This window comes from Fragaria vesca, linkage group LG6 (genome assembly GCF_000184155.1).
Source record: "Fragaria vesca subsp. vesca linkage group LG6, FraVesHawaii_1.0, whole genome shotgun sequence".
NCBI lineage: Eukaryota > Viridiplantae > Streptophyta > Magnoliopsida > Rosales > Rosaceae > Fragaria > Fragaria vesca.
This window is the reverse complement of record NC_020496.1, coordinates 35,863,894-35,874,731: the sequence shown is the minus strand read 5'-3', so window position 1 is coordinate 35,874,731 and position 10,838 is coordinate 35,863,894. Positions and strand designations below refer to the sequence as shown.

General features: G+C 39.3%; 1 protein-coding gene across 1 annotated transcript; it reads left to right on the top strand.

The window, feature by feature from the left end:
- Nucleotides 1-4,367: 4,367 nt before the first annotated feature.
- LOC101300559 (uncharacterized mitochondrial protein AtMg00810-like) lies at nucleotides 4,368-5,051 on the top strand. The gene has a single exon (XM_004306238.1). The coding sequence runs from the start codon at nucleotides 4,368-4,370 to the stop codon at nucleotides 5,049-5,051; it is 684 nt and encodes a 227-aa protein (XP_004306286.1).
- The last annotated feature ends 5,787 nt before the right edge of the window (nucleotides 5,052-10,838 follow it).

Sequence of the window (10,838 nt, the reverse complement as noted above, 5' to 3'; positions counted from 1 at the left end):
GTCATTATATTCGAGCTCAAGTTCAGTCCAAGCTCATTGTCACTCATTACACTCGCAGCTATGATCAGCTCGCTGATATCTTCACCAAGTCTCTTTCAACATTCCATTTTCATCGTCTTTTGGGCAAGCTTGGCTCAATGAATCCTCTTGATCCAGCTTGAGGGGGAGTATTGAGAGTTAGAGATTAGTTCTAATTGAACTAATCTAGTTAACTTTAGAAGCTAGTTAACTTTAGAAGCTACAGCTGTGCTACCATGTACTGCTGGTCTCCCTAGTCTCCTTTTTTCTGAAACAACAAGTTGGCTGTTGCTGCTTATCTCTCTGTTGCTACAAGTTGGAGTCCAAGTTGGTGACCTTGATTTTGGTGCCACAGCTGTGGCTGTGGCTGAGTTTGTTTTAGCTTCCCTTATACGATTCTTATTGTATCCATATATACTAGTTAGAAAACCTTGTAAAGTTTTTTATCAAGAAATATAGAAGAAAAATCTTCTGCAATCTTTGTGTTAGATTTCTTCATGGTATCAGAGCAGGAACTTTAGTGTCCTGGCTCTGTTGCTCTTATTCTTGTTCTTCAAAGAGAAAGTTCTCTTTGGTTTCTCAAGCTATAGATGGTTGAGATCAGTTCAGGTATTAATCCTTTTGGTGATAATATCAATTCAAACACTTCAAGTGTTTCTGATGTTGAGATGAATCCAAATCAACGTCTTATTTCTGTTTTGTTGAATGAATTCAACTACCCTGGTTGGGCTAGAGCAACTACTCTTGCTCTTGGAGGAAAGTCCAAGTTAGGCTATGTTAATGGATCCATACAGAAGCCAGATGTTGGTTCTTCCTCTTATGATTCGTGGCTTTCCAAGGATCAACTGGTTATGTCTTGGTTGCTCAATTCTATGGAGAGCAAACTTTCAGAAATTTTCAGTTTCTCTGAGTCTTCTAGGCATCTTTGGGATCAACTTAAAGAGATGTATGGGAATCAAAATAATGCTACTCGAGTGTTTCAACTCAAGCGAGATATTTCAGATTTACAACAACAGGGTAAATCCTTTGTACAACATCTTGGTGGTCTCACAAGCATGTGGAATGAGCTTGATGTTTATAGACCACATACTACAGATGCTGCTACCTTATTGAAAAGAGCTGAGGAAGACAAGATATTTCAGCTTCTTGCTAGTCTAAGTTCAGACTATAAAGATTTGAGAAGTCATATTCTTATGAATGCGGAGCTGCCAACTTTCACATGTGTATGTGCAACAATTCAAAGAGAAGAGGTTCGAAGAAAGGTGATGAACATAGAGACCAAGCCAACTCTTTCGGAAACTAGAGCCTATGTTTCAGATAGTAGGCAGGTTGAAGAAAAGACTTACAAAGGGAGGAGGCATGTTTCGAAATGTAGTTACTGTGAAGGTATGGGACATGTCAGGGATAGATGTTGGATCCTCCATCCTGAGCTATAGCCAAAGCATTTAAAAGAGAACAAAGGTGGTCACAAATGTTGGAATGGTTCTTCACACAGAGCAAATCTTGCAACCTCCTCCTCTGAGGGCATGCTTGACTTCACTTCCAATCCATCTACCTTGATAAATGAGTTCGCTGCTTTCCTCAACAAAAAGCAGTCGCATAGTGGAAGGGAAGAAGCATGTGAATCAGGGATAGGAGACCACACTGCTCTCCTTGGGAAGTTTGCTGGGTTCCTTGCAGAAGCTGATTGTGTTCCACAAGAAGATGCTTCAGGTATCTTAAAATCATTCTCTACTACCTTGAATGTTTGTTCTATGAATGATTATTGGATTATAGACTCAGGGGCCACGGATCACATGTCACATCCCGGGACCCGCTCCGCCGTAACACGATATTGTCCGCTTTGGGCCCACTGGCCCTCACGGTTTTGTTTCCGGCAGCTCAGGAGCAGCTTCCCAGTAGGTCACCCATCCTGGGATTGCTCTAGCATCAACATGCTTAACCTCGGAGTACCCATCCCCTCCGAAGCCGCTGAGCCACCAAAAGGCCTCGTATTAGGTTGGTGGTGGGCATGTACATATACAGCACATAACCCCTCTCCGTTTGGCCGATGTGGGATATTACATCACCCCATTGGGACCGACGCCCTCGTCGGCACACTTGCATGATTTCAAAAAATTGTCCATTCCTTCCAAAGTTTCTGTAGCAAATGGCAAAGAGGTCTCTGTTTTAGGAAAAGGAAAATCAAAATTTTGTCTAATCATACTGAGTCAGTTGCTCTTTATGTTCCTTCTTTTCCTCTTCAACTTCTTTCTGTTGGAAAGATCATTCATACTCTAAGATGTCTAGTAATCTTCTCTCCTCACAATGTTATATTTCAGGATCTCATCACCAAGAGGACGATTGGTGAAGGTTTCTTTTTAAATGGACTTTACTATCTGCCAAAGGTCTTTTTTGCTTCCAAAGTCTTCCAAGTCAGCTCAAGCTTAGTTCAAGATCAACATCTATGGCATAAGCGTTTGGCTCATCCATCAGAAAAAGTGATGTCTGTTTTGTTTCCAAATATGTGTAAGACAAATGATCAATGTGATGTGTGTCATTTGTCTAAGTCTTCTAGGTTGCCTTTCTCTTCTTCCTTATCTAGGTCTAGTAATCCTTTCGAAATCGTCCATTCAGACATTTGGGGTCCAGTTCTTGAGTCCTATGACGGATTCAAATATTTTGTAACTTTTGTTGATGATTTTACAAGGATTACTTGGTTGTATCTTCTTAAATTCAAAAGTGAAGTTCTTAATGTCTTCAAAGACTTTCATAAACTTGTCAACACCCAATTTTCATCTCACATTCAAATTTTAAGATCTGATAATGGCTCTGAGTATATGTCCAATAACATGTCACAATACTTGAGCACAAATGGAATTCTACATCAGACTAGTTGTGTTGGTACGCCTCAGCAAAATGGCATTGCTGAGAGAAAGAATCGGGATCTTTTGGAGAAAACAAGAGCTCTAATGTTCCAAATGAATGTACCTAAGAAGTTTTGGTCTCAAAGTGTGCTCACTGCCACTTATCTCATCAATGGGTTGCCTAGTAGAGTGCTTGATGGTAAATCTCCTCTTGAAGTGTTGAAAGGAAGGAAGATCGACATTTCTCACCTAAAAGTGTTTGGCTGCGTGTGCTTCGTTCACATACAAGCTAATAAAAGAGGGAAACTTGATCCTCGGGCTGAAAAATGTGTGTTTTTTGGGTATTCATCCATTCAAAAAGGATACAAATGCTACAACCCCTCCTCTAACAAGATCATTGTTTCCAGGGATGTTAGATTTGATGAGAATAGTCCTTTCTTTACTAGGAAATCAGATGGTTATAGTCAGGGGGAGTCTCTATTTGATTTGTTTCCAACTCCCAGCATTCCAGTTTTTGAGGATGGTAATATGCTTTCCAATCCTCCTACTGCAGTTCAAGAAGCACAGGACACAAATCTTGATCCTGAGTGTGATCAAGCTGATGTGCAATCTGTTGTTGACCAAGTTCAACCTAGTCCAATGGCCATTCGAAGGAATCCCTCAAGAGCAAGAGGACCTCCAGCAAAGCTTAAGGACTATGTGACTTACACAGCAAGGTATCCAATGACAGCCTTTATTTCTTACAAGAAATTTTCTGCTTCTCATGCTGCATTCCTTAGCACTCTTGATGCTGCTCATGAACCTCAAAGTTTTGATGAAGCAAATCTGTATGAAGTGTGGAAACAAGCTATGGCAGATGAAATTCAAGCTCTTAATGAGAATAAAACATGGAGTGTGGTTAAGATTCCTCAAGGGAAGAAGGCAGTAGGCAGTAGATGGGTTTATAAGACCAAGTTTCACTCAGATGGTACTGTAGAAAGACATAAGGCTCGATTGGTAGCTTGGGGTTTCACTCAAACATATGGAGTTGATTATAAAGAAACCTTTGCTCCTGTTGCAAAAATGAGTACTGTTAGAGTTCTTCTTTCGGTTGCTATGAATCATGGTTGGCCTCTCTTTCAAATGGATCTGAAGAATGCTTTTCTACATGGTGATCTTGAAGAAGAAGTTTATATGAAATTGCCTCCCGGTCATTCTCAGTTTTCTGATCCTAGTATGGTATGCAAACTTCACAAAGCCATTTATGGCTTGAAACAATCCCCTCGGGCTTGGTATGCCAAGCTCAGTTCTGTTCTTGAAGAAGTTAGTTTTCATAGCAGCAATGCAGATTCCTCATTATTTGTTCGAATTGGTTCAACAAGTAAGCTTATGGTGCTTATCTATGTTGATGATTTAATTGTGACAGGTGATAACCTAGAAGAGATTAATGTTCTCAAGTAATCTCTTCGTAGCAAGTTTGCAATTAAGGATTTGGGGCGTCTTAAGTACTTCCTTGGTATAGAAATGGCTACTTCTCACAAAGGGTTGTTTCTAAATCAAAGAAAGTATGTTCTTGATCTGTTGAAAGAGTCAGAATTTTGGGATAGCAAGCCAGCTAGCACTCCCCTGGACAGCAAGCTTCAGTTTGAAACTTCAAGTGCTTTTCTCTCTGATGTGACATCCTATCAAAGGCTGGTTGGTAAGTTAATCTACCTTACAATTACTCGTCCAGACATTACCTATGCTGTGAGTATTGTTAGCCAGTTTATGCAAGCTCCTACTCAAGCTCATCTTCACATTGTTAAGAGGATTCTTCGTTATCTTAAAGGCTCTGCTGGTAGAGGTATTTTGTTGAAGAACAATGGCAATACTAACATCATGGGGTATACTGATGCGGATTGGGCTGGTAACTCCCTTGATCGAAAGTCTACTACTGGTTTTTGCACCTTTGTTGGGGGAAATCTAGTTACATGGAAGAGTAAGAAGCAAACGGTTGTGGCTCGTTCTAGCGCAGAAGCTGAATATAGGGCAATGGCTGCTACTGCTTGTGAGCTTATTTGGCTGAAGGGTTTGCTCTCTGATTTGGGATCCCCTTGTAGTCAACCAATCTCTCTCTATTGTGATAATCAAGCTGCCATGCACATTGCTTCCAATCCTGTTTTTCATGAAAGGACCAAGCACATCGAAGTTGATTGTCATTATATTTGAGCTCAAGTTCAGTCCAAGCTCATTGTCACTCATTACACTCGCAGCTATGATCAGCTCGCTGATATCTTCACCAAGTCTCTTTCAACATTCCATTTTCATCGTCTTTTGGGCAAGCTTGGCTCAATGAATCCTCTTGATCCAGCTTGAGGGGGAGTATTGAGAGTTAGAGATTAATTCTAATTGAACTAATCTAGTTAACTTTAGAAGCTAGTTAACTTTAGAAGCTACAACTGTGCTACCATGTACTGCTGGTCTCCCTAGTCTCCTTTTTTCTGAAACAGCAAGTTGGCTGTTGCTGCTTGTCTCTCTGTTGCTACAAGTTGGAGTCCAAGTTGGTGACCTCGATTTTGGTGCCACAGCTGTGGCTGTGGCTAAGTTTGTTTTAGCTTCCCTTATACGATTCTTATTGTATCCATATATACTAGTTAGAAAACCTTGTAAAGTTTTTTATCAAGAAATATAGAAGAAAAATCTTCTGCAATCTTTGTGTTAGATTTCTTCAAGATACGAGTCATTATTAGCTGATTAATTATGGTATTGGAATTGGAATTGGAATTGGAATTAACCGTACTGTAATTTGGACTTGTAATAATGCACTTAGATGGCTACTAGTGCAATTAGATGTGTACGCAGTACAGCTGAGTAGCAAAATGGGGCTGTATATATAGAAACCCATCACACGATTGTGAATGTTAGTTACTTGAATCATTTTAGCTATCACTTTCAGTTGCTCTCAATTACTTTTAACTAAGGCCCGTTTATTAATGCCTAGAAAAATAATAGAGACGACCTGATCAGTCAATGATAGAGAAACTAGAAGAGACAAATATCAGAGAAAAGATGATGACATACACATGGCCGGCCGGCCGCCAGGGTACGTAGTAGCTATGTTGTTGGGAGCTTGATCAAGTTATTTGATTGATAAAATTGCTCCGGAGCACAATCCTTCATGCCTTGCTCTGTAGATTGATGGACAAAAAATCATGGGGCTTTTCTTTCAGTGTAGTTCCTCGTCGTATGTTGAACTATATATATATATATATATAATTTTTCTTTTGCTGCAGAGAATGAAGGAACTTTCTGTATATAAATTACTAGCTGTTAAATGCTTGTTATTGAGGGCTTGCCCTTTAGATTAGTTGAATTTTGTACCTTACTTTAAATCCTCCATTCGGAGGCAATGAAAGACCTTAACGATGTATCTGCTATTTGCCTCATCTTTTTACCCAAACATCTGCGATTTATGAGTGAAATAAACATATGTTTGCTTCAAGCAGCAATCATGGTATGCTGCATGGGATCAGTCTCATGCACTGATCTCCCCTGCCGATATTAAACCCTCCAAGCTTTCAGCTTCGATACTTTTATGAATATGAGAAGAGTCTTGTATGAAAATATGAGAATATGATATAAAAAAGTGAACGAATTTCACTAATCTCACAATTAACATACTAATCTTCTGATATTCCTCACCCTCCGAGCTAAACATCATTCACTTTTTTATATGAAAATATGTTATGAATTGTGACTAATAATCAGTCTTATTACAGATATATACCTAAATTATTTCTTCATATACCATATATTACTTGTGCACCTGTGGACCTTCCAAATTCAGAGAACCAAAATGACCCCAAGGATAGTCTTCGTCTCTGCAGTAGCATTGTCTTCAAGGAGAGTAAATAGTGGGTAAATGATTCCTAGACGAAGAAAGGGAGAGTCTTCGTCTCTGCATACGATGGGAAAGGAGAGCACATCATATATACATATATGGGTCCATCTGCTGTACGAGTCTGAGCTTGTCTCTCACGCAATTCCTAAAGTCTAGCTACTTAACTATCAAATATGAACCTTCTCTTGATTGATGATTCCATGCACACAAAGGACAAGAGAAGAGAGAAACTCAGGACTCTTGAAGGAGAAAAGCTACCATACAGATTTAAGAGATGTGCTGAAAAGTCAGGAAGACAGCTCAGGCTCCGCCAAAACTCTGAAGTGTGTGTGTGTGTATATATATATATATCTGTTTGATTATATCTGAACAAGTAGAGACTTGAGAATTAGTGGCTAATTTGCTCTCTGACTACTCCAAGCTTATTCCTTGTTTAAATTAATAGATAGGGAATAAGAGGAGGAAGAAGATATCAAGGAGCATTTGAGGAGAAGCAAAATGGAGATCCAGTTGCTCCTCCTTCATATATCTCTTTTAACCTTGTGCTCTTCGAGCTGCAGTGCAATACTTGGCGTAGCATCATCCCCCTCGTCAGCAAAGCCCATTGTGGAAGCATAGAAATCCCATATCCTTTTGGAATTGAACCGGGTTGTTACCGGGACAACAGCACAAATGACCGTGGTACTAAAGTATAGTATAGCCGACGAAAAATTTCTTTAGCTGACGAAATTTTAAATTAGCTGACAAAATTGTGGCACTAAAGTATAGTATAGCCGACGAAAAATTTCTTTAGCTGACGAAATTTTAAATTAGCCGACGAAGGAAAATTTCGTCAGCTAACGTGGACTTTAGCCGACTAAAAAATAATTCGTCGGCCTAGTTTTTTTATTTTCGTTGGCTAAAGCTTTTCTTCTGGTAGTGAAAACCGAAAATACACAACGTTACTTAGATAACGGTTTAACAAAAACCGTTGTGGTTTTTTATTTTTTATTTATTTTTACAACGGTTTAGTTAAAACTGTTATCTAAAAAGATCACAAAAATGTTGGTCCCTTGAATATGAGTTTTGTCATATAGTTTGTACGACGGTGTGGTTAAAACGTTTGTCTATAAATAATAAAAAAAATGTCGTTTCGTTGGTTAGAATTTGTAACTACAACTAACAACGGTACAACAAAGCTGTTATCGATCTTCAGTTGTTAGAAGTGTTGAGGCTCGATTAGAAATTCATCTCATTATCACCTAAAAATAATTAATTTAACCAATCAAAACTAGATGGGAAGTGAGAAACAATTTAAGCTAGCTAGCTATCAAAAATTGCTAGTTTAATTATCAATCGGAGAAAGATAGGTACTGGTTTAATTAACTTAATATTATATTAAGAACGGAATTCATGATCCTGTAAAAGAAGGGATCGGGCTTCTTAGAGAAATTCTTTAGCTGTAGCTACAACTACCTCGACCGACCCGGTGACCCTCCCAAATCTTTCTTGAACCTTAGCGACACTAGTCGACCTGAGGTGCTCGAGATATCTCTTGCGGGCACACTAAAAATTAACAGCCCTATCTTCTTTTTCAAATGCCGTAAGTCTAGGGCTAGGCGTTCGGGCCCAAAAACCTGAAAAAAACCGACCCAAAAGCCCGATCGGGCCCAATCGGTTCGGTCTTTAATGTGATGATATCGGTCCGGGCCAAAGACCGGCCCGTTTGCTTTATGTTCGGTCCGGGCTCGGGCTTGGACTCAGTCTCAACCCGAAAGCCCGAAAAGGCCCGAGATGCCCCCTTTTGTCACGTGGCAGCAGTTTATTGGTCCATGTAATTCAAAAAAAAAACCCATAAACCTAAAACCCAGTTCTCTGTGACTTTAGTTTCTCACTTTCAATTCTCTGCGACTCTTTCTTAAACTCTCTTCTTCCTCTTTCGCATTCTTCTTCGATTTTGTTCTCTATCAAAAGCGTGCTCTTTAGAATAAGCCAAATGGGTTTGAGTTGAGATTGGAGAGTGAAGACTGAAGCCAGATGGGTTTGAGTTGGGTGATGCAAAGTTGGGGTTTCTGAGCTTTTCAGCTTCTAGGTTTGAGTTTTCATGCGTTTCAGGTATAAACCCCACCTGGGTTTCTCTCACTTTCTTTGTTCCCTATGATTTTTCTTTGCGCAAAGTTTTATTTGTTGAATATGGCCGTAGAGTACTTGATTTTGGTTACAAATTGTAGATTTGTAGTAGACTAGTAGGGTAGTACTTGGTCTACTGAATAGCACTAACTGAATAGTAGCTATGATCAAACGATATAGACTATTGTTTTTAGAGGGCTACAACCATAGACTATTGTTTCATGAGTCTGACTACTATTGTTTTAGTGGTTATGTTTGTAGAAACGTTCCAACAATGTTTAAATAATGAAACTTGGAAGTTAAGATACTTTACATGCATTCAGTAGTCTCTATTGTTGTAGTAGTTATGTTTATGCATATCCATGGCTTATTTTGTAGACATTTTCTAATACAATTGGATTACAAACTCTGTTAGTCACTTCCAGTTTTTGTCAATTAATTGGAAGTTTTCAGTTAGATCGAGCTTTATATATCGTTTGATATTTTTATGAAGATGGCAAAGAATCGTTGTGTCTAGAGTCTAGAGTATGAGCACCAAAAGCTAACAGATAGTATTAGTGATCTTCATGCCCAGGAATTGGGAGAGTATTAGTATCTGTTGCAAAATATATCCCTTCTGCTCGGAAAGTACTGCTTTGGTAAATGTTATAGTCCACTCCTTGCATATGTCATCCTACTGGCTTTGATATTTTCATGCATTCAGTGTTTTTGGTTGTCAATTTGTATTCAAGGCCATGATGTGGCTGGCAGGGTTCATGCTAGATTTATTTATCCGTTTGGTGTCATGAAATGGCAAGAGGAAAGCTGTGTAGGATTAGGTTCTGATTAGAATGAATGTTGTTATGATTTGGAAATTATTTAGTTTCGTGTGCTTAAAGATCTCTGCAGAGCCTTAGCTTGTGCTTAATTAACTGAATGTTATCAGTTAATTACTGAATGTTACAAACTGAAGCAAGTTTGTTTGTTTTTTATTTTCAGGGATTCATGGATTCACCTCAGATTTCACTAAGTCTAGGCTCCGGTTCATCCAAGAGTTCTGGCTCCCATTCCTCCCACAATTCTGGCTCTAATTCAAACTCAAGGGTTCAAAGGATTCCTCGAAAAAGGAAGCGTCGTCGTGTGAGAGAATGTGCTGAAGCTATTGAAGGGGATGATGATGATATCGAATTAGAAATAGATGAAAACCCAGCTAGAAGATCATATGTCTGGTTGCACTTTAGAAAGGTAAAGAAGACATTCTATGGGATGAAGGATGGTAAGAGGGTTGTAGTTGATGAAATAGAGAGAGCTCAGTGTATTCACTGCGAGTCTGATTTTGCTTGTGATAGTCACTCGAATGGTACTAGCACTCTCAAGAGACATATAGAAATTGTGTGCAAACACTATCCAGGGAGGGTAGATATAGAAGGTGAGCAGCAAGATACCAGGGGTACAAAAGAGTTGGTGATGGAGAAGTGGACTCAACAAGGTTGTAGGGAAGCAGCGGTGAAGATGATAGTCATGGATGAGCTTTCTTTCAGTCACATCGAAAAGGAAGGTTTTAAATATTTTTGCAGATACGCAGTGCCTCATTGGAAAGTTCCTTCTAGGAGGGTGATTGTGAAACAGTTTCTTTCGATGTATAAAGAAGAAAAAGCAAAGTTGAAGAGAGAGATGAAGGGTCATTGCCTATGTTTAACCACCGATACATGGACATCAGTGCAAAATATAAACTACATGGTTGTGACTTCTCACTTTGTAGATTCGGGTTGGAAAATGCAGAAAAGAATTCTGAGTTTTAAGGTGATTTCTAACCATCAAGGCACTAGCATTGGGAAGTTGTTGGAGGACTGTTTACTTGAGTGGGAAGTGGAGAGAGTCTTGACCATTTCAGTGGATAATGCGAGTGCAAACAAGGTAGCAATTGACTATATCAGGGAAAAAATGTTAAGGGTTGGGAGAAGGAACCTGTTTTAGGAGGCAAGTACTTGCATGTTCGGTGCCTTGCGCACATTCTGAACCTCATT

Excerpts from the sequence above, each read along its gene's own strand:
- LOC101300559 (XM_004306238.1), top strand. The coding sequence starts at position 4,368 with ATGGCTACTTCTCACAAAGGGTTGTTTCTAAATCAAAGAAAGTATGTT.